This window comes from Nakaseomyces glabratus, chromosome L (genome assembly GCF_010111755.1).
Source record: "Nakaseomyces glabratus chromosome L, complete sequence".
In the NCBI taxonomy this organism is placed as follows: domain Eukaryota; kingdom Fungi; phylum Ascomycota; class Saccharomycetes; order Saccharomycetales; family Saccharomycetaceae; genus Nakaseomyces; species Nakaseomyces glabratus.
The window spans coordinates 866,880-893,984 of NC_088962.1; the positions used below are offsets into that span (position 1 = coordinate 866,880).

General features: G+C 37.7%; 13 protein-coding genes and 2 non-coding genes across 15 annotated transcripts; 8 read left to right on the forward strand and 7 right to left on the reverse strand.

Annotated features, from left to right (window-relative positions):
• Positions 1-456: 456 nt before the first annotated feature.
• On the reverse strand, positions 457-2,247 carry SAT4 (serine/threonine protein kinase SAT4; the record flags this gene model as incomplete). Its single annotated transcript, XM_449117.1, has 1 exon — positions 457-2,247. One exon carries the CDS (start codon positions 2,245-2,247, stop codon positions 457-459), a length of 1,791 nt encoding a protein of 596 aa, XP_449117.1.
• Positions 2,248-4,100: 1,853 nt separating this feature from the next.
• Positions 4,101-4,928, forward strand: RBP95 (RNA-binding ribosome assembly factor RBP95; the record flags this gene model as incomplete). Its single annotated transcript, XM_449118.1, has 1 exon — positions 4,101-4,928. The coding sequence occupies one exon, from the start codon at positions 4,101-4,103 to the stop codon at positions 4,926-4,928; it is 828 nt and encodes a 275-aa protein (XP_449118.1).
• A 194-nt stretch (positions 4,929-5,122) lies between these two features.
• CWH43 (Cwh43p) lies at positions 5,123-8,053 on the reverse strand (the record flags this gene model as incomplete). The annotated part of the gene is made up of 1 exon (XM_449119.1): positions 5,123-8,053. The coding sequence occupies one exon, from the start codon at positions 8,051-8,053 to the stop codon at positions 5,123-5,125; it is 2,931 nt and encodes a 976-aa protein (XP_449119.1).
• An 866-nt stretch (positions 8,054-8,919) lies between these two features.
• On the forward strand, positions 8,920-8,992 carry tK(CUU)11. Its single transcript has one exon. It is a non-coding gene; the product is annotated as a tRNA-Lys (tRNA).
• Positions 8,993-9,181: 189 nt separating this feature from the next.
• MAK32 (Mak32p) lies at positions 9,182-10,234 on the forward strand (the record flags this gene model as incomplete). The annotated part of the gene is made up of 1 exon (XM_449120.1): positions 9,182-10,234. The coding sequence occupies one exon, from the start codon at positions 9,182-9,184 to the stop codon at positions 10,232-10,234; it is 1,053 nt and encodes a 350-aa protein (XP_449120.1).
• Positions 10,235-10,324: 90 nt separating this feature from the next.
• On the reverse strand, positions 10,325-10,978 carry PET18 (Pet18p; the record flags this gene model as incomplete). The annotated part of the gene is made up of 1 exon (XM_449121.1): positions 10,325-10,978. One exon carries the CDS (start codon positions 10,976-10,978, stop codon positions 10,325-10,327), a length of 654 nt encoding a protein of 217 aa, XP_449121.1.
• Positions 10,979-11,415: 437 nt separating this feature from the next.
• MAK31 (Mak31p) lies at positions 11,416-11,694 on the reverse strand (the record flags this gene model as incomplete). The annotated part of the gene is made up of 1 exon (XM_449122.1): positions 11,416-11,694. The coding sequence occupies one exon, from the start codon at positions 11,692-11,694 to the stop codon at positions 11,416-11,418; it is 279 nt and encodes a 92-aa protein (XP_449122.1).
• A 313-nt stretch (positions 11,695-12,007) lies between these two features.
• On the forward strand, positions 12,008-12,223 carry HTL1 (Htl1p; the record flags this gene model as incomplete). The annotated part of the gene is made up of 1 exon (XM_065626647.1): positions 12,008-12,223. The coding sequence occupies one exon, from the start codon at positions 12,008-12,010 to the stop codon at positions 12,221-12,223; it is 216 nt and encodes a 71-aa protein (XP_065482719.1).
• A 396-nt stretch (positions 12,224-12,619) lies between these two features.
• tQ(UUG)6 lies at positions 12,620-12,691 on the forward strand. The gene has a single exon. It is a non-coding gene; the product is annotated as a tRNA-Gln (tRNA).
• A 317-nt stretch (positions 12,692-13,008) lies between these two features.
• NPP1 (nucleotide diphosphatase/phosphodiesterase NPP1) lies at positions 13,009-14,943 on the forward strand (the record flags this gene model as incomplete). The annotated part of the gene is made up of 1 exon (XM_449123.1): positions 13,009-14,943. One exon carries the CDS (start codon positions 13,009-13,011, stop codon positions 14,941-14,943), a length of 1,935 nt encoding a protein of 644 aa, XP_449123.1.
• A 1,602-nt stretch (positions 14,944-16,545) lies between these two features.
• On the forward strand, positions 16,546-16,665 carry PMP1 (proteolipid ATPase; the record flags this gene model as incomplete). Its single annotated transcript, XM_449124.2, has 1 exon — positions 16,546-16,665. One exon carries the CDS (start codon positions 16,546-16,548, stop codon positions 16,663-16,665), a length of 120 nt encoding a protein of 39 aa, XP_449124.2.
• A 1,241-nt stretch (positions 16,666-17,906) lies between these two features.
• On the forward strand, positions 17,907-19,310 carry SLM5 (asparagine--tRNA ligase SLM5; the record flags this gene model as incomplete). The annotated part of the gene is made up of 1 exon (XM_449125.1): positions 17,907-19,310. The coding sequence occupies one exon, from the start codon at positions 17,907-17,909 to the stop codon at positions 19,308-19,310; it is 1,404 nt and encodes a 467-aa protein (XP_449125.1).
• Positions 19,311-21,796: 2,486 nt separating this feature from the next.
• FEN2 (Fen2p) lies at positions 21,797-23,251 on the reverse strand (the record flags this gene model as incomplete). Its single annotated transcript, XM_449126.1, has 1 exon — positions 21,797-23,251. The coding sequence occupies one exon, from the start codon at positions 23,249-23,251 to the stop codon at positions 21,797-21,799; it is 1,455 nt and encodes a 484-aa protein (XP_449126.1).
• A 443-nt stretch (positions 23,252-23,694) lies between these two features.
• On the reverse strand, positions 23,695-24,243 carry RIM1 (Rim1p; the record flags this gene model as incomplete). Its single annotated transcript, XM_002999547.1, has 2 exons — positions 23,695-23,842; positions 24,002-24,243. The coding sequence occupies 2 exons, from the start codon at positions 24,241-24,243 to the stop codon at positions 23,695-23,697; spliced, it is 390 nt and encodes a 129-aa protein (XP_002999593.1).
• A 396-nt stretch (positions 24,244-24,639) lies between these two features.
• Positions 24,640-27,075, reverse strand: SYP1 (Syp1p; the record flags this gene model as incomplete). The annotated part of the gene is made up of 1 exon (XM_449127.1): positions 24,640-27,075. The coding sequence occupies one exon, from the start codon at positions 27,073-27,075 to the stop codon at positions 24,640-24,642; it is 2,436 nt and encodes an 811-aa protein (XP_449127.1).
• Positions 27,076-27,105: the final 30 nt, after the last annotated feature.

A 27,105-nucleotide genomic window follows, 5' to 3' on the forward strand; every position in this document is an offset into this window, starting at 1 on the left:
TGATGCTAATAATAATCAAATACCAAGGATTCAACTTATCACGGCTGTTGCACATCAGAAATGGACATTTCAAAACTTATTTGGAACTCTCACTATAGAAAGTATGAGGATGCATGTTATATCGAATAGAAAAACAAACTGCAACAAGTTTGTATGTTATCTGAAAAGACATATGACATAAACAAATGTATAAGAATATGAATAGTAGTGGTCAAACCCTTACTGGAATTACATAACCAGCAAATTCTTTACCAATTTTGCAATTGAGAAATTGCAGACAGGGACCAAGTTTTCTATCAAGAGGGTTGCTCAAAAATGCATTAGAAAGGAAAAGAAAAATCAATATCTTGAGATATGTTTTCATAAATAAAATGTTGGAATACTGAGAGTGAACTGAAAATGGTGGAGTGTTTGAAATGCATTACAGGTATTCAACAGTGGTTATCATGCTCTGAATTACTTAACAGTAATAGGAGCATGTACTCTGGATTGCTGGCTATCACTGCGTGATGTAACTGCTATCTGTTTATCATAGCATACCTTTATCTCTCTACCCCATTCGCTGTTTAGAATTTGCTTACCATTTATTCTTCTATGCGGAGCAGGATCCAGCATTGAATAAATGACATTTCTACATCTAGCTCTTTTTAATGACTCTATTGGTTCATAACCAGATTTTTGTCTGCGTCCTTGTAGATATTTATTGTAAAATGGATCATCCTTCTTAGCGGCAGTCCAAAGCTGCCTGCCGGTTCTCATAGCCATATAAATAACACCACAAGCCCATATATCTACTGGGCGCGGGTCAAATTCTTCTAATACGTATTCTTCTGGAGCAATATAGGGACTCGAACCGCAAACACCCCCACTTAAATGTATATCTTCTTCCCATGCCATTTTAAAGCATTCACTGTTACCAAAATCCGTGATCTTCAATACACCGTCATGTGTCAAAATCAAATTTTCTGGCTTTAAATCCCTGTGACAAACGCCCATATCATGCATATAAACTACACCACGCAATAGTTGCTTGAAGAAACAATCCGCTTCCATATATTCCAACTTTCCGGCAGCAATAATGAGAGTGAAAAGATCACCACCCGCACAGTATTCCATCACCTCACAGTAGTCACCATTGGCATCTTGAAATAGATCTAATGTATCAACAATATTAGTGTGATGTAAAGATGAGGATATACAGAACTCAGAAGTAAGTCTCTTAGCGAACTTCTCTTTTGGTTCAGTAGCTTTTCTTTTGAATTCTTTTACAGCATATAGTTTCTCAACTTTAGGATTTTCAGGAACTTTCTTGTGGCAAATCCTGACAACACCAAAAGCACCCTTTCCGAGAATCTCCTTACAACTTCCATATTTTTCTGCAAAAGATAAGGAGTCGTTAAAATGTGGTGGAAGAGTTAATGGAGCCTGTTGAATGTCTTCGTTAGTTTCATTATCTTGATACATTACTTTCTGGTCACCATTAAAAGCACCACTAACTGGGCCATTAATAGCAACCTGACCATCATTCCCTACAACTTGTTTCATATATCCAGCGAACAAACTAGGGGGGCCCTTATACTGTGGACCACCTTGTGAAGGGTTGAGAGGACTTTGAAGTTTAGGAGTTATGGGAGTTGAGACTACCGGAGAAGTAATAATATCTGGAACAGCTGACTTAGCTTCATTTCTAAGCTTTTTCTGGGCTGTGCTATAATTATTAGTCTTCATTATATTCTTGATCATGCTGGTAAGCTTTTCCTGTCTCCTGGCATTCTTTAGATGATGTTCATGGCTGCCATCTTCATGCACCATAAATCTCATACAGTTAGTATGAGAGTGGCTATTATCATGATGCGTATTAGATTCTGATCTACTAGAGTCCATAGTTGAAAGTTTTACTGTACTGCTACTTGCTTGTACATTGGCTGATATTGGTGCACCGGCCTGCACAGTATTCGAAACAGCAGCTGAGTTATCCAAAGCAAGCGATGAGGACGATCTAGTTGTTGGTGATGATTTTTGTTTGTGGATGTCAGAAGATAAAATAGATTCTGAAGACCCAGATCTTGGGGGTGATGAACCTTCACCAGTTTCACTGCTAATTCTAGTTGTTATAGCCGCAACAGTTGGCTTGGCATTTTGTTTGATTGCGGTTTTATCAGTAGGTTTCACAGCCTTTGATGATTTGGAGCCGCTTCTGAAAAGGTTTATTACCTTATTAGAGATGCTGCTATTGTTATTCGACATGTATGCAAATGCTAAATAAAAGTATAGCCAAAATAAACTGACTTACTCACCTTTAAAAGTTCCCGCTACCTTACACTCAAAGTGCAAACCGCTTGTGTTTGAATTTTCCCTTGTTTCTTGAAATCTTTTTGTGTCTGTGGAAAGACCTGTTTTAATTTGTTTTTGGTTATGATATCTTTTGACAGCTAAATATATATTGCTTAAGTTGATCTTATTGCCACTTATAAGTAAAAATATGTCAGGTTAATAAAGATCTTCTTTGGGAGTGGAAAGAAGTACGCAAGCAAATACCAAAGCCTTTATTGCTGTATTTGATGAGATCTACTTCTGAACCTCTTCCTTTCTCTCTCTCTCTCAGTGCGCTTTTCGAACAGTTAGCTTTACAAAAAAGGCGAAGATGTGCGAAAGTAGGGAGAGAAAGATTGCTCTCTATCACTTAAATTTTCAATATTATCTTCCCCGATCCTTAGAGATCCAGAGTCGTTTTTTTCCTCCTTCGTGATTTTTTTGATTGCCTCTATTTGTTGTTCTGGGGCAAATTATTTACAATTCCCGAAAGTCAGCTCAAACTTTTTGACATCTGTATATTTCGGTGTGAGACAGGGCACCTTTCGCAGTGTTGTTTGACTTCTATCAATCGTTGAAAGTTTACCCGACGGAACTCACAGAAAAAAATTTTCACTCCTTCAGGGAAGGATGAGACAGAGCCAAAGAGTACCTCTGAAGAAAGATTTTCTCTTCAAAATGGGTTTGTTCGATAAATCAAGCGTAAATGTGACTGCGAAAGAGGCTAAAAAGAAAGGGCAATATAGTGTAAACAGACTTTGCTGTTAAGGTGCAAGTTGTGGGTTTTTGAATTGATATGACTATACAGTAGCAGACTGTCTATCGTAGAACCGATAATACAATCTTTGGGTCTCCTGTATCCTGTAATTGTCGTTTAGCTTATTGTCAAAAACGTAATAGAAAAACTCAAAAGCGACAGAAAGGCACAAGTAATTTTGATTTTAAGCTTTTTTTTATTTTTGGCAAGTAGCTTGTAAAATTTTGCCTTTCAGCATGTACTATTGCGTCCAACTTTTGTGATAATATGCTTGCTCACAGTTAATAATTTGGTGGCTTTGTAACCGTATTTCCTCAAAAATAAAGAGACTATAGTATCCTCGCTAAAATTGAATGAATAGCCACGTAGCTTCAGTACAATAGAAATGGCTTTTTTGTGTGGCAACTGTGAATAGTAGGATCTCAAAGCTTTATTCTTTCTTAATGCGGATAGTATGCAATAAATTCTATATTAGCGTCTATCTATTCTTATGAGAAATTCTAACTGCCCCTGATATTATTTTCTAAAACCATAAGTGGTGGAACCTGGTTCTTATCCGCGCTTTTATTTTTGTTATTGGAAAGCTTAGCAAGTTCAAGGTTGATAGCCGCCAAACTTATAGCTTAAATTCTGCAGTATGAGCGTTTGACGCCGAGATATCCAAAAAACATAGATTCCTCTCTACGGCACATGTAACGTGATAATGTAAGTTTTCCGGGTAACTTGAGTGGACCGAAAAGCTTTTCATAAAATACTCCGGGTAAGAATGAAGAACTTCCTTATTTGGTTACTTGGTGAAAATTTGTACTGGATTGTAACTTTTTCCCACATTATTGATGCTCATCGCGATGAGCTTCATATGAACAAAGCGGGATATTAGGTAGTCATCACTTGTGGTAAAGGCCTTCTGTTTCATTCCAGAATTAGGATATACTGTTTTTATGTGTTAAATTGGATTTTAGTAGGTCTAGAAGTTAAGCAATTGCAAAAACACTGAGTGTATTTACTACTACGATAGAAGCTTTAAGACATGGACCACGTACCTGCATGGAAGCGATTTGCTATTAAGAACAAGAATGAAGGTAAAAGGGAGATTGAGGATGATCCATTGAATGTTACTACCCATCTTGCCACTGGTTCTTTGACCAAAAAGCAAAAGAAGTCTATTTTAAATGGTACTGATAATGACCTGCCTAAGAAGGTAAAGAATAAGGATAAGAAGCAAAAGAAGGCTAAATTACCACGTGAGGAGCGTTTAGAAAAGAAACAGAGAGTTCTTAAGGATCAGCTAAGATACTTAATTGAATTCTATCTGAAAGATTCCGATGAGTTGCCAGACAAATTATATCAATTAGAAAGCATACGATCCAACTATGACGAAAACGATATCAAAAGTAAGAAAGATGAAAGTGCGGTTGTTGATGTATGGAAATTCTCTAAACAGAAACAGAACTGGTTACTGAAGCATTTTCACAACTTTGATGAAATTCCTGCAGAATATGATGAGCTACTACTGAATTACTTCAAGGATATGAAAGGTAGGTCAAAATACGAGCTCATCAAACTATGTAATGAGAAACTAGAAACTTGGAACAAATATATAGCAGAACAAGAAGAAAAGATGCAAAAAATTATAAACGGAGAAGAAAATGAAGATAATAAGAATGTAGAACAAAACGAAGAGAACAAAGAAGATGAAGAGCAGAAGCACAAAGTAGAAGAATTACCAATGCCTAATAAAGCTGTTATTTGTCGCTCATATAAGCTGTTGAGTCTCTGGGAGAAAAATAAAAATGAGGATGAGCAAGATTTCGAGGTTGTAATTCTACAAAAGTTCCCTGAAGAAGACTTGAAATAAATCTTTCAGACACGATTTGTTGTTGATTATCTCCTCCTATAGAGGTTTATGAAGGATTCAATGTAAGAGAATTTCTAATTTATTTTATCGCATATATATCATAAACTATTAAAATTGCATTTAAATAAAGTACTATTTCCTTATTAAAAGATCAATGGTCAGATAAAGCAGGACAAGATATTACCACTGATGGTTTATTCATCATTCTGCTCCTCATCTTTCTTGAACCCAAAATAACGTGGTCTGTCGAAAACATGGTAAAAGTGGTCTCTTTCTCCCTCACCTTCAAACATGGAAGGGAACTTGAATCCATCATCGTCAATTTCTTCGGTGTATTCGTCGGTGTAAAGGCTGTCATTTGCTTCCAGAAGTTCCCTATCATTTAGTACTTGGAATTTACCTACTTGTAATTCTGTGTCGGTGATAGTACCTCTTGAGACTCTGGCATAACCAGTACGTTTGATGTTCTTGTATAGGATGTATTCACACCACCTGTCATCATCACTTGGGTCAATATCGTGCATACCTGAGAGTTCACTCACATAGGTGTTGTAATTACCCTCATGAGGGTCAGTAACTAAGTAGCTTAATAGGAATGTTGGACGGTTAGTAGATCCCATTAGCTTAGCTAGGTACTGTGACTGCAATCTTCTATCCTCTTCATCTTCTTCTTGACCGCTATGGAAGACAATTACGTCTACTAAAACATCATCATATGTTTTTAATGTGGCATGAATGGCGGGAGCTAGTTCCCCAACAGGGGAAGGTAAGAGATGATGTGTTGAGTTCAAGATTGGGAATTTGGAAAGCAACACACAACCCCATGTGTGTTTATTTGGACCTGGTCCAAAATCAGCATACATATTCAGCTCGTATGCCATCTTTCTGGTTAGATCTCTGTTACCCATTGTAATACGTTGAGTATCAGTTTCCAAAAGACCAACAACATCAATTTCTAGGTCTTTAATTAATTCGATCATTCTCTCTTCTGAGGCCCACATGTCATTATCTAGGCCGAAATGAATTGTCCAGATACCAGCGGTAATTAGTTTCTTATCTGGGTGGTATGGAGTTGGGACTCCTGTTGGTCTCAGATCATAAGTGCAATAACTAGTCAATGCTAAGGCGGCAAATGCGTATAGTGTCAAATAGGTACCGAACTTCTTCGTGAAAGATATTGATTTTGGCAAGAAAAAGCTATTTGAAACAGACAACGCACCCAGAATAACCATTCCAGTAGCGATAGAAAGTACTACCTCAATTCTTTCTCTTAAAATCCAGCCCATTGGTACAAAAGCGTAAGCAACCACCCAAACGTGAGCTAGGATACCAATAACGTGATAGAAAAACGCCAATGTAAAGACCCACGTACTACCTAGATATCCAAGAGCAGAAACATACGTTGGAATTAACCACATAATTGACAAGGCATAAAAGAGACCCCCAAAGATGAATTTATTCCATCCTGTTATGGAACGAATTGAAAGAACAATTGTACCGATAATCAATAATAAAGAAGGGAATACTGGTCTATTGATGAATTTCAAGGAGGTCAGTGCGCCAAAAAGCATGACCACGATAGTTAACGATGCCCAAGGCCAAGCTAGTGGACCTTGGTTTTCCTTGGAGTATCCCTCCCATGACCAATAGATCAAAGTCGAGGCATCAGTCAATGATTGATGGATGCTAAATATTAGTCCACCAAAACCAGTAGCTAACATAAACTTCTTAAAGAAGCATCCACTTACCATTGGTTTCTCCTGTTTCATATGGATGGAGTTGATATAAGGATATATCATACCTATGACTGTTGAAATAACTATGGCAGTCTTGTTGTAGCCGCCAGTTTCTTCTTTCATGATAGCCCAAGTGGGGTTATTGGAGAAGAACCACATTTTGATTATTAGTGTAAAAATCAAACCAAGCGACCAGGTAATAGCAAATGAGAAATTCAATTGTGCATTTGTTAATTTTCTCAAGTATTGAGCAAAAGTGGCCATGGAAAATATAGTACCAACACAAATGGTTATCAATCTTGGCTCTGGGGTATCAATTAAATATGCCCCAATGGTGATAAGCCCGCCTAATAAAGCACCATACTGAGTTACTGCTGATGACATGTAAGGAATAGCTAAGATTGCAGGACCCATAAATCCGAGTATAGCTGCTTCGTATCCCGAAATACCCATGTACCATAGAGGAAAATGCCATACACTACATGTTAGGGATGTGAGATTAGACCAAAAGATGAATGATTCGATAATATTAACAGTTATGTAAACGAATGAATCATAGGTGAAAATCTTTGGTGAAATCAAATGATCTTCAATTGCAGCGATACCCTTAGCTCTGATAATTTCATCAAGTTCTACTTCAGCTTCAATCGGTCTTTCAATTTTTTCATCATCAATCTCTACAATTGTTTCATTCTTCATAGTATCATTTTGTTGGTTGTTAATCTTGAAAAACCATTTACCAGCTTCATTTGCATCGTGCTTCAATGTAAAAGTGAGCTTTTTAAAATCCTTATAAGCGGTGGCATCGAATGTAATATCTAAAATAATCAATGACCATTCGAAATAGGCATAAATAGAATATGCGCCTGCAACATGATGTACCTGATGCTGTATATACCAATAGATCATTGGTACAAGAGTACTAAAAAATGTAGTTCCCACAATGGTCTTGGCTTGTTTGTAATTTGAGTGCTTCGTAACAAGAATGTACCACGGTAGAGTCAAGATAATGTAAGCAATCATGAAAATGTCGTGAATGTCATGGTCATCGGTACTTGTTATGTATACCCAACCACCACACGTTACTGTTCTTGCTGTACCTATAATGAAAGTTGTCAATGAGCCATTGATATAATAGTGAGACAATAACAAAAGGAACCTAGGAAATGCAGTCAATGCAATTAGAATTTGAAATATGGACCTCTCTGGGTACCTATCCCCAATGGTGGCTGATACACTTGGAAACCATTCATCAGGGTATCCGTAGTGAGCATTCTCCACAATCTTATGGAAATGTAGATTATAACCAGTTACCAACGCGGCAAGGAAGGCTGAGGCAGCACATACTGTGTGTGCAGCAACTATAAGTTTTGCGTTGAGCTCCACCATTAGTGTAATTATATAATAAATGAGATCCACTGAACTCACTTAAATGTTGGCAGTCTGGCCTATTGTCTGACAAAAAAAAAGCCTGTTATCTTATACTGCTAATTATTGAACGGTATTGCTTATTGCGCGATGCGTCCGAATTGATAGTTCAAGAACCTAGCACTGAATTATTTAAGATAAGAGCCCGCACTGGTAACTCCAGATCAGATATATAACTCAAAAGCTGCTAGCGGACTCTAAGTACAGATGTAGTGTCTGGTTCAAAACGTTGTTGCAAAAACTTTCAGAGTTTTGAATTGTTTAGGAACAATGGGCAAAGGCTTTCGTATTCGTACCTTACAGGGTCCTTGTGCTGCCACTTCACTGGTTGAGTGTGGGGGTGGAGAGACAAGAGGAACTCTCTGATTACAGAGAGTAGGTGATGGATCACGTGGTAATATTGCACTTACATATATATTGGCCACATCTAATATATTTCCTGGACTACCGGCTAGAATATTATATTAGTACTCTTTTATTATACTACGTTATACTTTCACACACTATTACTATTGTACTGCAACTGAGACGAAGTGAACGATAAATAATTTTTGGGTATTTATTATTTTGCTACCTGTGATCTAGTTTTAAGTATGTCACAGTTGTCCAAAACATTAAATTTCAAATGATTTATAATAACAACTCATGAAGTTGTGATAATCATCAAGAAAACATTGAAGATTATAGAAATCATAATAACCAGATCCTGGATCTTAAACAAACAGAACTCTGAAGAGTGATTTTGGTTATAGGATACAAATGTTTCATGATTGAAGACTATAGAATTACATGAGCTACGCTTCTTTTCATTTCAACGCAATTAATAAGCCTTGTTGGCGCAATCGGTAGCGCGTATGACTCTTAATCATAAGGTTAGGGGTTCGAGCCCCCTACAGGGCTTATTTATTTTTTTATTTTTTTCTTCAATCATTTTGCGATGAGATGACTCGAGTACAAGCATATCAATGAAGTCATCAAGCATAAATACCCTTTGTATGGGATAATTGCTTTAATGATGATGTATTGGGACAAAACCTTTTTATTTATGTATCTCATTGTTACATATCGTCCAACATCAGTGAAGGAGCTATGATCACTACTAATGGTATGTTTATCTTAGATGATATTGAAGGTAAAGTAACCTACAATGGTATTCCAGGAGGTGGCGGAACGTACGCTGTCTTAGGAGCTGCTATATGTACACCAAGCGCTCACGTTAGATCACAAGTTTTGTGGATTGTCGATGGAGGACATGACTTTCCCGATTCTATCAGGCAAACATTTGATCAATGGGGTGTCACTACGAAATATCGGATCGATTCTAACAGGGAGACTATAAGAGGCCTCAATTACTATCCAAACTTGGAGGCCGAGGGCAAGGATAGAGATTTACGGCTCTTCAAATTTTTGACGCCCAAAATACAAATCAATGTTGAAGACTGGGTAGGCACATTTGGAGAAGATAAAGTACGAGAGGACATAAACTGCTTCCACCTGGTATGTTCAGCAGAACGGTGTTTAGCTATAATTAATGATCTGAAAGTAATCAAATCGAATCCCAACATGGGATACACAATAGTATGGGAACCACTTCCTAGTCTGTGCGACAACGATCATATTGAAGATTTTAAGAAGGTGTTTCAATCAGAAATACCCATTATATTCTCTCCCAACGCGGAAGAGGCTAGCCGGCTACTTACGAATAATTCAGAAGAGCCTTCAACTCTAGAGCAATGTACCGAGCTGTTGAACTCAATTTATCAATTAGCTGATGGTAACCAGGTCATAATCCGATGTGGTAAACTAGGATCAGTTACCAGGTCACCGATTGACGGTAAATTACTCCATTACCCAGCATATCATAGTAAAACACCAGATAAAGTAATTGATCCTACAGGTGGTGGCAATACATATTTAGGCGGTTTTGCTCAAATTTATGAAACGACTAAGGACTATCATATTGCAAATATTTGTGCTAATGTCGCAGCTAGTTTTGCAATTGAGCAAGTAGGTATCCCTGAGTATAAGAAGAATGAAAACACTTGGAATGGTACTACTTTTGTAGATAGACTCACGTCCTATCTACAAGGCAATGATTACAAAGCTACAATAGAAGAGATCATACGTAAAATTGAGAAGTAATGCATCGCTTTTAACAACAATCTAAAAAATGTGGTTAAACTATAAACGTAACTCATATAAATACTCTATGTATCGTCTAGTCCGAGAGGTTTATGCCTTGTAACAACTGTCAAAAAAGTTGAATTCGTGTTGCAAAGTCTTTGCAAACACCTCTTCGACTTGTCTGACAGAAAACTTATCAACCTCAGCTCTTAGAAATTCACACCAGGTAATAAAGTGCTCACCATCGTGTAGATCAATCCAAGTTTGATGCTTCCAGTGCAAACCTTCTTTCTTTGGCAAGCCATGGGCCCAATCCAAGTAGCATTGTTCGGCGCACCACAGGTAAGAAATAAGAGCTGGGTAGTCATATCTTTGATCCTTGGTCAACTCGACCAAGTAATCAATGTATGCGTCGACGCCTGGAATGATCTTCTTATCTTTGATCTCCTTTACAGTATCCTTGTCCAACTCTGATTCAAGGAAGCTTAGACACTTGCGGAAGTAATCATTCTCATCACTGGCAAAGAAGCCGATCTTCTTAGCCAAAGTAATCAAACTTGGAACTTCTGGACACATAGAAGTAACACGGCAAATCAATCTTAGACCAGTCTCAAAGAATTCCAAATCCTGAGTCAAGTAGATATACAATGCTCTGTCCTGCAAAGTCCCCTCACATAGCTCCTTTGGCAAAGGATGTGTAACAGTTCTCTTGTACAGGTCAGCATACTTGTCCAAAAGGATTTGAGAAGTTGATTCAGACATTGTTTACAAACAATTGGTTAAGTGGTCGTGGTACAGCGGGCTTCCAACTGATAATTGATTCCATAACAAGAGAGAATCATGACGAAATCAAATCTCTAATGCCCTATTTATACCTCATTGCCTCCATCTCCGAATGAAAAAACTTATGCCCTTTTTGTTGAGCAACCAATGCTCTATTATGCTTTGAAGAGTGCTCAGCAAACATTCTTTATTACAAAATATTAGTCCCTTGTGCGTCCATAAGGCCGTATGGCTGTGAATCCAGAAGGCTCATCGAGATGCATAACTTATTCATTTACACGGAACAATCTGATATCCACTTTATTAGCTCATATTGAACACAAGGGCCCTCACAGCAACTCAACTGTTACCAACAAGCTCGAAGGTGTAGACGTAAACCATGGTGGTGTAACTTGCTTAAGAGGGCGTCATCAGGACTATACGATGTTCCGCTGTAGTTCTTTCTTGAAATCCACCAGAGCGTTGAACTTTGCTTGCGATATCTTGATATTTTTGATGGTATACTGTGGGACACTGACGAGCCCCAGTGTTCTTGAACCAATTGACTTTGTATGCTCGTGGACGTGGTCTAATAATAAGTTCATCTGGCAGTCGACCGCGACTAGTATTCCTTGGAGAGATCTGTCGTCATCGATCTCTATGAATAAAGTGCTCCCGATAAAGTCAGACACTCTTAGCAAGTCTTTGTATTCCATCTGAGATATATGTTCGTTACTACTACTTGCAATGCTAAGCAGAAACTTGTTGACCTCTCTCTCAAGGTTGTAAACTAATCGAGTCTTTTGTACAAGTGCTTGGATTGTACTATTCACATTCTGTGCGAAAAACGCTCTCGGGCGTTTTTCCTTTTGGCACTTTCTTGACAAAATGCTAATTGCAAAAATGAATGTAATACAATGGATACTGAAACTAAACCTGCTTTAAAGTACATTTACACTTGAGAGAGAATACTTATTGCAAACAGTTGTAGTAATCTCTTTGGAGTTATTGTAAGAAAGAAGTATAGACATGACAACACAAGAGGACCTTTTGAAGTACAAGAAACAGTACAGCAATATAACGCTTAAATCGTTGACCGCGTACCAACTAATGTCTCATAGGGAATCTATGCTGGAAGTGTTTGGTGCTATTGATGATAGCGAAAGGTATTCCAAAGTAGTTAATGAGAAGAGACAGAAGGCAACTGCTGCAGAAATAGATGAGTTGCTCAAGGATTTGTCATAAGAGTAGATGAATCATGATTAAAAACAATAACAATAGCTAAGTGGGAGGATATCATGCATATCCACTAACTGTTCAATTGACATAAATAACCGTTCAGCAAATGCTAAATACACATGAGGTATTGGTACCTGACATTTCCTCAGGTGGGCTGTATAGTGACAGACCAACACCGTTGTAACAATATACAATAATTGTCTCTAAAAAGATATGCTACTTTAAATAAATTTGCATAAAATTTAAACAAAACTCGAAGCTCAATAACTGAGCATAGCCTCTCTAACTGATTACCCAATTATTCCATTTAATATGAGAATTATTATGTGTGCCCTATCAAAATTTTTAAAAAAAGCCAATATAAGATACCCCCAAAAGCAACTGACAACAAGAACTTCTTATGGTTCTATAGTGTAGTGGTTATCACTTTCGGTTTTGATCCGAACAACCCCGGTTCGAATCCGGGTAGGACCTATTATTTTTTTATTTTTTTGCGAAACATTCACATAATGCCAAATGAGTTCTCTCTTTTTGTATAACAATACACCAATACAAATCAAAATACCTCTCCATGAGGGATTCCAATAATACTGCATAGTTGAATCCACATTAGTTAAAAATAGTTATACCCCTGTTTGAAACTAGCATTGGTTAAGTTTTGTTTTGGGAGGTCTTTTATTTGGTTACCGACATTAAGGGGACAACTATTGTAACGCCTTACAACTGTTAAATGGTGCTAAGGAATTGATATAAAGCGCAACATAGCAGTATTAAAACATTGACTCATAAGAATGGAGGAAGGTCGAGCTGCGTCTATTAGGAGTGAGGATTTTGAGATTGAGGATCCATTAGAAGATGATCACCTTATGAACACTGATGACGCTTTGAATGACCAGAAAGGGATATGGAGCAGAATTACGGAATGGCAATACCGAGATCAGGCAGACACTGAAGCCAATACAGGTGCTAAGCGTATACCTTGGTATGCGAGGTACTTTGTAAGAAACCTTGAAGAGATTGAGAGACGAGGTGTACCGCTTTATGAACTGGATCATGAAGGAAATCTCCGACATGTTGATAGGGACGAGTACATATCCGAGACCAGATGGTTTAATCAAATGACTGGCGATTGGCTAAACACATCAAAATACTATGATTCACTAAGACTAACAAGGGGCATGAAGAAACTAGCTGTTTTACTTTTGACAATTGTAATACTATCATTTTTATGGATGAAAGTTCTCACCAGTACCAATAATGATAACCCAGATCTTAATAGACATCACCAATTCACCGAGTTTGATCCATTTATTACTTATTCAAATGGTACACATGAATTCAACCCACTGAACATTGTCATTTCCTTGAGTGGATTCTATCCCGGACTGATATCAGATGAACGCACGCCATTTATCAGTGCTTTGTTCAAACGGGAACATAATGAGATACTGAAACAAAATATTACCACAAGTCCGTACATGAGACCGCAATTTCCACTACAATCTATACCTAATATGTGGACGATGGTAACTGGGTTGTATCCCAGCATGCATAAGATGATTGCCAATAGCTTTTGGGACTCTAAGAACGAAGTAGAATATAGACCTGGCATCATCGATCCCAGAGTATGGGTGAACAATAGCGAACCTATATGGGAAACAGTACAAAGGGCTTATAATCATGACGACAATATGAATTTCAAAGTTTATGCCAATATGTGGCCTGGTAGTGACGTAAATTATACATCTCTAAATTATATCAAACTGGAACGTCAGCCTTACTATATGGATGTCTTTGATGCGCAAGAAACAATGGAAACTAAGAAGAGTAAGATATTTAACTATATTGACACTGAAGATATAACACAAAGACCGCAGATGATTCTCAGTGTCGTGAATGATCTCGACACATTTGGGCATCTTCATGGGTATCCTATAGATAGAGACTCTCCTCACAAGGTGGAGTTCTTAGATAAGCTGAAAAGCGTGGACCAATTTATTAACGACACATTCGCTGGGTTACATGAAAGAAATATGAGCGCATTTACTAATATTCTGTTAGTGAGCAATCACGGTATGGCAGATATTAACTTTGACAACAATGTGACTATTTGGGAGGATTTGATTCACAATGAAAGAGAGTATTTACGTGAAAACGATGTGATTTCTCATATGTATATGGAGGGGGCAAGTCTCGGTATCTACGTGAGGGAGGCGGCACACATTAACCCTGTGTACAAGATTATCAAAAAGCATATAGATCTTGAGCGGTACAACGTTTTCTTGGCCGGCAACTTCCCAAAAGAATGGAATTACGATTCGATTAACAAAGATCTCGGTAGGGGTCCTACCACTAATGCTGACACGGGAACTGCTGATACGGGAACTGCGCAGCTCAAGGGAAGGCTTCCCACGATATGGATAGTGCCAAAGATCGGCAATTCTATCATGCTGAAGGAAAAATACGACATTATAGCAAAGAAAGCGAAGAAAGAAAAGAAGAAGTACCATGGTGACACCGGACCTTATGTCATAGGATCTCATACGTTTAGCGAAGTTGACGATGCAAGACTGCAGGCTCTATTCATCGCCACGGGCCCGTACTTCAAAGATCAAGAGATCGGACCCATAAACAATCTTGACATATATAACTTGCTATGCGACATTAATGGTGTGTCTATCCGAGATAGGAATCCAAATAACGGTACAACTTCCATCTATAGCTAATCTCTTATCTACAGAATGAATTGAGTTTTTTTCTAGAATTTTTCTGTATCTTGAAGCTGTACGCAGTTAAAACCCTGTAGCGTTAAATAATTTACACAAAAAATATTCATATGACGTAATTTTATCCAGTAACTCCTTCAAATGTACAATTTCAATAGTTATTTTGATGCAGGGAAATGGCAATAGTAGCAGTACAGTAGTTAGAAATTGGAGATAGTTCCACTTTAAACTAATACGCAGGCCTCGAGAACTTACCTACTCATCCCACCATATACCATAACTTTAGTGCTGATTATGACAGGTTAGTCTAGAGAGAAGTTGTTGCGAGGTATTTTAATTATTTGTTCACTCACTTTGGATGCTAAGAATTCGCACACAAGAGTTAGAATAAATGGAGTTAAGTCCCGAGTTTTTTTTGTTGTTGTATGTATTTTCCAGATTGAAGGAACTGAGAACCAGCCATGCCCCTCCATAGATATAGCACTCTTCCGTTCTTTCGTTAAAGTAACATCACCAATTTCTTTCTTTTTTCACTCTACTTTCCTGCTTTCCCTGCTTTACTAAACCAGTTTCAACGTAAGTCCCTTCCATCTGGCTAAGCTCCCCAATCTCTCCGAAGTTTTGGAGATGGTGGGCACACCAAGGTCAAAACAAAATACAATCCATTTGCTGTTTTAGGAAGTTTGTTTATTTGCTATCATGGGCAAATGCAAAACAAAAATCGTCATTTTCAATGCTTTTGTCAACAAATTTTGCCAAAGAAGAAATGAACGAAAAAAGAAAATGAAAACAAGAAAGACAATTTCTCACTAATTGCTGAGTAGCAAAGAAAACAGCTAAAATAACATTTTCTCTCTCTGTGATCTCTCTCTCTTGTAAACAAACAAATCAACAACAACTTTTCTCTTTTTGGGCTCCTACTTATTCGGAATAACTTATGCTTTCCAAGAATACTAGTTCCGTTGTCCTTCCACCACCTGGAAGTCAGTACTAGTTATTTACTGTGTGGCAGAAAAAAAGGTACCCACCGTAATACAGAAAATGTTCTATTTATCCCTCAAAACCCTTGTGCTTATACAAGTTTTCTTCTTCAATTCACCTTACCTATCTTCTGCGCAGGAAGTCCATTGCTCATCTTTTCAGCTTCCGGGTCTAACTTTTTCACTATCTTGCTGGCAAATCCATGCAGACTAGAGGGAGCTCAACTCTCGCTCACACAGAATTTATCACTTGCACATTTTTTTGTATATGATTTCTACTTCTTCTTTACTGCGAGGAAGAGAGGGAATTACTGTACTTTAGATAATAAACAATTTGCAAAGAGTGGAAATAGTGAAGGAAAGAAAAAAAAAATTTCTCACACCTTTCAATGGAGATATCAAAAAGTTGTAATTTCCTCAGTTCTTTTTTTTTGTAGTATATATAATTATTCCAAAACCCACTCATTGGAAACCTCCTTTTCCCTTTTACCTACCTTTTCTATATAAAGAGGAACCTCTTTTCTGTTATTATTTGGACTCCTCCATCTACTATTTCTTTTTCTTTTTTAAATAAGAACTAATAGAAATATTAAGTCAAAACTAAGAAAAAAAGAATATAGAAATGTTGCCAGGTGGTGTTATTCTAGTTTTCATTTTGGTCGGTCTAGCCGCATGCGCTATTGTCGCTGTTATCATCTACAGAAAGTGGCAAGAAAGACAAAGATCTTTGCAAAGATTCTAAGATAATCCTGAATTGATTATTTTTTAAGAAAGAATATTCATATCTTTTTTTTCTAACTTAATTCGGATTACTTACTATACAATCTTTTAATGATCTTTTGTCAAACACTTTTAATTTTTTGATTAGGATAACAATTCTGAACCAATTGTCTCATACACTATCGTCTACATGATACCCCGGATAATAGAAATAAAACAAATGTGTGTGTATGATCTGATAGCGAGTGCTTTTTTGGCTGTGAGCTATTGGTCTCAACTTGTTTCCTACATGTCAATTCAACCTTTTTTTTAATATTCTGCTGCTTCTAAAACTTTTACTTTTCAACAATAATATGCTTCATTATGATAAAACAAGAAACTTTTTTAATTGTGCTTTGTTTCTTTATTTTTTTTTCAATTTACACTTTGATTAATCATTAATTGTATTTATTCTTTCACTAACGATGTCAAACAACAAACTCTACGATGCGTATACAATTTACTTTTTCCCATTACCTTTCTCCCGCTTAATTTTAATTGAGTTTATTAATTATGGTTGTCTTTTACTTTTTTCTTTGGAATATTACATTTTTGGTCTCCCTATATTAAGCCGATCTCATATCCCGGGTGTCTTTCACCTTCACACAGAGTATCAATTTTGCTTCGCACCATTCCGCTATCGTTTCCGCTACCTCCCTTTGGTCGTCTTCAGTTTTGTGTGTGTTATTTTCATCCAATTGATTTTGAATGAAGTTTTACTGAAGCCACCATTCTCACAGGTTTAAGAGGTTTTGGGGCCCACGATGATACATCGAGGCCGTTAAGATAGTGGTTGCTACCACCGGAAGTGACATGATATATCTTCAAATGGTGCTCTCAGGATTATGAATCAGGTTAATTTACTGGCTTCCACAAAGTTCAATATGAAGAAGAAGAAAAATTTACTATAGATACCTTCAACCAAAAAATCCCGTTATACTAGTTATTTCTTAATTGTAATTTAACTGAAATAGCTATATACAGATACAAAAAAAAAATAAACATTTTATTATAATAACTATCTTTAACTAAATACAATTAGACCTTTTATAGACTTTTTAATAGTTGTATTTGTTATTACTTCTTTTCTTATACCAGCGACGAGATGAAAAACAAAGGCCTTAAATCGAAACCTTAAAGCACTCAATAAACATTCAAAGGTTTCAACCAATACTGAAAAGTAAATACAAGACTTCAAGGCAAGTGCCAACCACCATATCAAAGATGATTAGATATATTGCCAAGCGGCATGTATCGATTAAGACCTTATATGACTCAGTGCCCAAAGATGGCCAGAAATTAGATATGGTCAACGGATGGGTGAGATCGGTGAGACTGATGAAGAAAGTTGCGTTTGTAGACTTATATGACGGCTCATCAAATAAGGATGTCAAAATTGTGATCAAGAATCCACAAGAATCTTCTTTGGTTAGGCACCTTAAAACAGGTCAATGTATATCAGTCGATTCACCGTTGCTGAAAATCACTCAAGGGTCTAGGATTCAACCATTTGAACTGTTGGTTGAGGACTCTGTTAAGGATCTGAAGCTATTGGGTGATGTAGAGACCAACTATCCACTACAAAAGAAAAGCCACTCACTTGAGTTTCTCAGGACGTTACCAACTTTAAAACATAGGTCACTATTCTATGGTTCAATACTAAGATTTCGATCGCATATGGAAGAATATGCTATTAACTTCTTCAACAAACAGGAGAACTTCTTGAAAGTTAGTCCACCAATTTTTACCACAAATGACTGTGAAGGTGCAGGTGAACAGTTTGAAGTGAAATCTAGTGTCTTGGAGAATAAAAAGGCTTTCTTAACAGTATCTACGCAATTACACCTTGAAATATTATCGATGGCAATTGCAAATTGTTGGACTTTATCACCATGCTTCAGAGCAGAAAAGAGTGCTACCCCAAGACATTTGATGGAGTTCTGGATGCTGGAAGCAGAGATGAGCTTCATTGACAACTTAGACCAGCTTTTAGATTTCACAAGAAACTTTTTACAAAGTATGGTTACTCAGTGCTACGAGAATAGAGAGGATTTATTGCCGGACAATATATCAACCCTCATAAATAAAGAAAAGATACTTGAAAGATGGCAAATGCTAAGGAATTCTGAAAATTGGAAAAGGATCACATATACAGACGCTATACAAATTCTTAAAGAGAAGCATTCACAGGAGCCCTTCCCTAGATACAAGCCTAAATGGGGGGAAGCGTTACAAACTGAACATGAAAAATGGCTAGCTGAGAAATATTTCCAGAGTCCAGTTTTTGTTACTGATTACCCAATGGACTGTAAAGCATTTTACATGAAGTCAAACGAAGACGGTAAGACTGTGGCATGCTTTGACCTTCTTGTCCCCGAAATGGGAGAAATCATTGGAGGAAGTATGAGGGAGGATAACTACGAGTCCCTACAATATCAGATCAAAAAAAGAGGCATGAATAATACAGGTGAATTGGATTGGTACGTTAACTTACGTAAACAAGGTGTGGCACCACACGGCGGCTTTGGCCTCGGATTTGAGAGATTTATTTCTTACTTGCTGGGCATTCAGAATATTAAGGATACCATTCCATTCCCTAGAAGTGCCAGTTCATCTATAGACCTGTAAATAAGAAAGATAAATACCATGTATAAATTCGTAATTAATCTTGACGTTTTGAGTCCTACATTAAAAAAATATTGACTGAGTATTGAGACGAATCTAGTCGAATGGGTGACCTCATATCCTATTTCCAGTATTGTATTGATGAAAATCAGGCCAATATCAAAATAAAAAAGACTAATAATTATTACATTAGACTGTGATATATAAACGCACCAACTTTTTTTGCGATGGAGACATTGAGACAGAAGACTTTGAAATAAGAATGGATTTAATACCATTATCCAAGTCGACACTGTCAGATGTTGACCTTTTATCAAGAAATGCCAAAATTTTGCATTAAGATATCATGGCGAACACTTTAACCAATTGGAAATAATTTAAGCATGACAACTTATGTATCTGGCATATTTTTGTTTACACACACACATATGAATATATAAACGGCGTTCTATGCATTGTGGACTATCTTTTATTTTGTTTTATAAATCTACCAAAACTATGACAACATATCAATGATGTAAGGAAGGTACACTTCAATTACTAATATATTTTAGTATTCAAACAAACCTATTCCAGAATCCTGAAATACTGTCATCAAAGGGCTAACTTTGAATGCACACTCTTTTGTAGTAGTTTAATTTTCATGCTCCTTTCAATATTGCGCAGACAAAAATAGATTAATGAATAAGATCAATATATCATACAGAGATCCTATTCACATACCTATTAATATAACTCAATTAATTCTTACTTTACGTTCAGCAATTTCGCAAAGCATGCACGGCCGTCAATGATAAGGGCGGATACATGCAAACATTGGCAAGATCCCAGTTTCCTAACTACAATAAATACTTTCTTAGTAACTACTATTGACCGATTATCTGTAATAGCCAAGAATTGTGCTCGATTGCGTTAAATTCCCGCCAATGAGAGTCAAAAACCATTAGATAGATATTGGGGCCATCTTAAAAAGTCCCTACGATGCTCTGTTAGGACCCTCAGTGGTTCAGTGGTTTTTGAAGCTTCCCCTTCCATAGGGGCGACTTCCAGGGCCATTGTACGAATGGAAGTGTTAACTTTTTGAAGCCACTATTTAAAGAGGGAACGATCCAGAGTTCGAAACCTGGACAGCAACCGGGATCCTGCAAGTTATATTACCTGCTTGCACAAGGAACGGTCCTCTTCTGTCAAAGGGAGTCGAACGCTCACAAAAGCAGGTGGGAAATTCGGTGGATTACAGCTTAGTGGAGCTTGGAGTATAGGTGCTCCTCTGAGTTCATTTTGAGCCTCTGGGTACTCTTGAGAGTTCTGACTCTTACGCGGTTGGTTACATGTGGTTTGAAGATCTTTTCTGAGGGTTTTTCTGTTGGAGGTTACGGGAGTTGTGTGTGTCGGTGAATTGTCGTGGAGCTTCACTTGGAGTTGTCTGCGTCTCAGAGCAAGTCGTGGGGATTATGTCTTTTGGCTGTCCGTTCGTTTTCCTCTTCACCTTTCTGCTTGTACAATAGGTTTTGTAGAAATCCAGTGCTATTCTTAGTCGACCGTGAGGACGGCTTTCGGGGGAACCCGGCCGGTAAGATTAAGTGCATTGGAGTTTCTGCTGAAATCTGTATCGTATAAGGAGGATAAGGGTGGGGCAGAGACGTATGGGCCTGTCTAGGGATGTGACTGTCATGCGCTTTTCTGAGAAGCAACTTCTCTATTAACGGTGGATTTGTGCGACACTTCTCCATTGCACACTTCCTCTCTAATGGAGGGCCCTACGTAAGGATGTCGGCCCAGTATGTCTGCGATTGTTTCTGTGGTGGACCTCGCGCTGTTATAAGAAATATACCCGTTTCGCTTCTGGTTTTCTGAGCAGGAGATTTATTTCCAGTGAAGATGCATCAGGGGCAACGGCTGGGAATGGCAGCGGATTAAGAAAGCCACTGAAAACTCTCGCAGGTGCATTGGGTAGAGAAGGCCTGCGTATTTTCTTTCCACATATTCCTACATCACTATGAAGGGTGGAGCTTTCCTCTCTTCAGAGATGTTCCGTAGTTCTCTGGGGTGCTTAGTTTGATCATGTGGTGCGTCTTCTTCTTAGTTTCACGGCTTGGCTCACACACTTTGTCACTTTAAACCTGCCATTTCCGCTCCCTTAAGAGAGTGCATTGGTGTGAGGCGAGGTGTCAAAATCGTGGTGAGGCTTTATTCAGTGCAATTGTAGGACTTGTCGTCTCGTTAGAGATGATTTGAACCCGATACCGATTACCTGAGGTTGCTGTCCAACCCTATTTTTTTAGGTCTTTCTTTTGTGAGCCACCATTCAGGCTTTTGTGTTATTCACGTTTAGGTCTTAAAGTTAACATTGGTGAAGATTGTAAAAGATATTAACAACAATAAGAAAATAACAATCACAATAAAATTGTATGCATAACCTTAAATGGGGTCTATCTAAGTTTTTGTTTTATATATCAATTTATCATAGAATCATAGAATCTCTGTAACTAAATATCTGCTTCTTCATCATCTTCGTCATCGTAAATATCATTAGCATCAATGTATCCTATTTCCTTCTTCTTGTCCTGGCTGCGAATATGTAGGGAGCGGATGAGTATAGAGACTATACCGCTGGCCACACTTGTAGCTATTAATGCATAACATCCTCGCTGGAACTTTGGTACCATTGCGGAGGAGTAGAAAAGAATTGACCACCATGCATTCACTGCACCAGAAAACATGTTCATGGAAGCTAACACAATAGCACGTTCTTGTAAGTCATCTCTGCATACAACATTAGCCCAGGAGAAAAATACAGACTGACCAGCATATGCTACACCGCCTAGATACTGTGCTGCAAACTGTACATGTGGATCCATTGGCTTAACTCTAATCATAATTGCAACTACACACATTACCACGGCAATCACAACGGCAATGTGCCAGTTGCGTGCTTTGCGAAACTTAGTCATATACACTGCAGACGCAACAGTTGACACAATACCTACAGCATATATTCCGGATGGGTAGTTATTACGATGAGTAATGCTATACTGCTGATGCTGGAGCCATTGGGCAAATGTGGCATTTGATGCAAAACTTAAATTCTCCCCACCAAGCACCCACACGAGTGAAAACATCCACCAATGCCACCTCTTCAAGACTCTAAATACCACACTTCTGTCTAGGCTAGTAGTCTCGTCACGAGGCGGTAGTCTTCTTCTTGCGTATTGCAATTCATGCTCATTGAAAATCACTTTAGTCATGGATAACCTTGAATTATCATTGGTAGATTCTGGCATACCTGGAAAGAATAAAAGACCATAGAGGGCTATAGGTATCGTAATGCAGAAGTCTATTATGAATAACCACCTCCAGCCCGCCAAGCCATTTCTACCGTTCAAATGATGGAAGATACTAGACTGCATGAAGCCACTGAACATTGACCCCACAAGACCACTGCTGGTGAAAATTGCACTTCTTATAGGCAACTCCTTTTCTAAATACCAGGAACCAAGTATTAGATGGGTTCCTGAGAATGTGCAACTCTCGAATAGAGCCTGAAAGAACCTTAGAACACATACTTGGTGGAAATGAGTCACATGATACATTCCTAGCGTTAAAATACCCCATGCAAATGTGCAAAAACTGAGCCATATTCTAGGAGGAACTTTCAATAAGATTAAATTATGAGGAATCATGCCGACCACATATCCTACTGTAAAACATGTGTTGGCAATCGAGAGGTCTTTCCCCACCATCTTCAAATCAGCCTTCATTCCGGAAACGTAGGCGTTTGTAAAACCGATACGGTCAACATAGTTGATCCAATATTGCAAGCATACAAAAGATAATACAAATAGATCTATCTTAGCAATCACCCATCTCTTGTTAACTGGCTCCTTCTTTGATTCAGGGTCGAACTCATCTGTCCTCTCAACTTCAATAATTTCTTTTCTCATTATCGAAATATATTGAACAGCAATTCGCCCTTTTGTCTACAGAAACTCTAACAATATAAAAAAGTGGTATAGATAATACATGAGACACATGTATTACCATAATATGTACCGACCTCTTAAGCCACCAAAAGACCAAGTCCGGTTCAACGCTCATCACTTAGGTTTCTCGAATTGACGTTCCTTCAGCAGCCATTATGGCGATGACCAATTGTATAGCCATACACGATACGAATAAGCTGTTCGCTTTCTTGATCACCTCATCGAAACTAATACATATTAATTGACACAAATTTTGGCATATTTCTTACATATTATCCTTACAAAAATTAACGAGAATATATATTGGCATAGGCAAACGTCTAAAGCTCCTTAAACTATTTGATGAAGGTAAGTGATACCTAGGTGGTCTCCAATTTCAAGAAATACATGAACTAGTCGATATCTTATGAGGACCCTTCTGGGGTTTCTTCAGCTTTACCATTTCTCAATAGGTTAAAATCCTTCTGCACAAGGCTTAGAGTAGTACCTTTAGTACCATCTTGTCTTTCAAAAGTAAAATTAGCAGCATCGGCCTCAACATATACTAGAGCACTGTGTTAAGTCTTATAATTCTAGTTCCCGTGGTTTTGATCGAATTCAAATGACTGCATTCAGTACCATAAACTTAAAAAAAGCGGGATGAATTAAATAAATGTTAGTAGAGTTTCTCTTTTCACAAATTAACAACAATGGTTCGGAAGATATACATACCCTTTTCTTACGTATTGAGTAAGGAAATTGATCTGTGGCTCGTTAAAAACAGTAATATTATACCAGTTTGTTTGCCCATCCTTTCTTGGCTGAGAGGCAATGCTGTATCTCAAGTAGCGGTGATTATTGGCTGATGTGTTTTCTGTGAACTCAGAGCCGATACGGCCAACAATGGACATCTTGGAGAAGTCCAATTTTCTAGCGGTAGCATGAAATTGACGAACTTGACGTAGCATTGACATTGTTTATAAGTATAATGGATATATGCTCTTTGTAACACCTTTGCTGATTAACAGAAAAATGATAATAACATTAGTTCTTCACTTTTAAGTTTCCCAAACCTCAGTATTTTTTTTTTATTTTCTCGTGTTTTCGTGTTGTAGCGATGCCCGCCAGAGTTAACTTTAAACTAATGACTACCTAATACAATACAATTTAATGATTTGAGCTAATACATTTTAGTACATAAATATTACAAGGTTCCGTCTTTATATCCAAAGCGGAATCATTACTTAAAAAATAAAAAGTTCTTGTCCACAACTTGTTAACTTTCAGAGATTTTAGTAACAAGGTTCTCATGCCGATTTTCACTTCAATATCCTTCTACTAGGTTACAAGAAAGTGTCTAATAATACCAGTTATGCTAAACCCGAGTATTTACCTGTTGCCAGGGTTTTCTTTAAAGCAATTGGCTTCCAGTCAGCTCCAAAAGGATTTTCTTCATCAAGCTCTTGGCAAATTATTGACATACCACTTCCTATGTCAGAGTTCAACTGTGGATTTGTTGTAAATCTTACCAAAACACCGTTAGGCGACTCATGAGCAATTTGGTCAGTCATAAACCTGGCAATAATTCTTTCTCCATCGCTATCACGATTCAATACCAATGGTTGAGTATACCTCCAGCTGATTCTATTCTTCTCCTTGTTGAATGAACCTTGAGGTTTAGACAACGCACTCGTGGTATTAGCACCATCAATCGAAATGAAGACAGCAAAATCATTCAGAACAATTTGATTGACATTATCTGGTAGCATGGGAGACATTTTAACATTCAATACCACACTAGCTTGGTGAGGCTCAAACCTCCAAACTGGATGTACAACCACAGGTGGTGTGACGTGCGAAATCGAGTATTTAATGGCGCCCAGTGTTCTCGAAGCAATAAAGACAGGGTTGACTTTAAATTCTTCCGAGTTAACACGCTCCATAAATGCTTGGTTTAAAATAACTTTCTCAAATTGTGAACCATTATTAACTTTCAAATTGATACCAATCGGCAAAGCCTGAGCCGGGTTAGCCGCAGTATAATTCAAAGCCACTTCACCAACCAACTGAGAATCTGCCACAACACCATCCTTAAATGACGCATTAATGACTTCAGCAACACTAGCATTTAAACCATACGCTCCTGCCTGGTCAAGAGTGGAGTGACGGAACATAGATTGGCCTCTTAGTGAAGTTGACGAACCTGTTTCCTGTGGGTTTAACTCTCCTAGTTCTCCAGTAATTTGTGGATTGATAATAGCCGCACTTTGATATTGTTGCTGGGTAATTGCATAATTTTGTTGCTGAGAATACTGGGTTTGTTGGACGCCCATCATAGAGTCATGCATACCAGCAACCGTGTTAGCTGTTGAATTGTTGATTTGTTTCCTGGAGGGGGGCAATGCCGGTGAAGAAACATTACTTGCCGATGTTTGGCCTTGATTAATAGTTCCTAATTGATGTCCTGAACGACTGATACTATCTGATCTTGGATGCGGTTGTAGTGGAGGTGAGCTTGCACTTAAGGGAACGCCTCTTACAGGTGAGACATCCTTCCCAGCAGCAGAAGCCATAGGTGTATGCATTTCAGTGCTTTGAGATACTGGTTTAGGGGGTTTTGATGGAGACTCTTCTACATGGAATTTCTTTGGATTTGCCCTACTACTCTCTGTATGTGCTCTACTTCTTTCATGCCCTCTACTGACGCTATATGGAGTTCCATGAGAAATTTCCGAACCTCTTCTATTGTTAGACATACTTCTTGAAGTACCCAAGTCTGACTCCTCTGAAATTGCAGAATTCAAAGTAGATTCCGTATTCTTCTTTTTTAATTTGTTTCTGCCAAAAATTGATCCAACTCTAGACTTTAATTTATTTGGAGATTTTTTTGAGCTCAAAGTCGCATTGTTATTACTGTCTGAAAATTCATTGTTCATCAAATTGTTTTGAGAAGAGTGGGAAGCAAATCTGTGAGTGATGTTTCCAAACGTACTTCTTCTTTTGTCCTTCTGTGGCGAGGATTTGTAATTCTCAATCTTTTGAGGCGAGTCATGCGATTTCTCAGTTTTGATATTAAATTTATGATTGATTGCTTCTGTAGCAAATCTTTCCAATTCCTCATCAGGACTAAACTCTAATAGTTTTGTCATTGAGTCTTCCGAGCCTTTTGAAAATTGCTGTAAGAAATCACCATAACCGGTTTGATACCTTAATAGACTATTTTTTAAAACATCTAATCTATTATAATCAATTCTTTCAAACATTTCAAAGAGATAAGGGCTCTCGACATCCCAACGTTGGCTAGCATCGGCTATATCATCCTTTGGATCATTTTTTTCAATCATTGCAGCTATCTTACTAAGTTTTGCATGCTTTTCACGCTGATGCCATCTATTATCAGTATCAATGCTATCATTTATTTCATATAACACTTGAGATTCAATAACATCTAAAAATTCCTTATTAGCTTTTACCTCTGTTCTCAATTCTTTTATTACAATATCCCAAAGAGGAACAACGTTACCTAGCAAGTCCATGTCTAATTTAGACAATTCTTCGGATGTGTAAACATTATTTTGAATTATTTTTTTATCAATAATAGATTTTAAATTCTCTTTTTCAGAAACAATTTTATTCAACTTCTGAACATAGCTTCTCTTAATTTTACTGACTTCAGCAAATAACTCGAGAAATTCTTTACTTACCAATTTGCTCTCGGAAAGTCGAACCCTCATAACCTCGGTGGCCTCAAAGGGGGTCTTGGTTGTCAGTAGACGGTCAGCGTACAACGTCCTTTCTTTTGTCATTTCACAATTATTAATAAAAATTTCAAATCC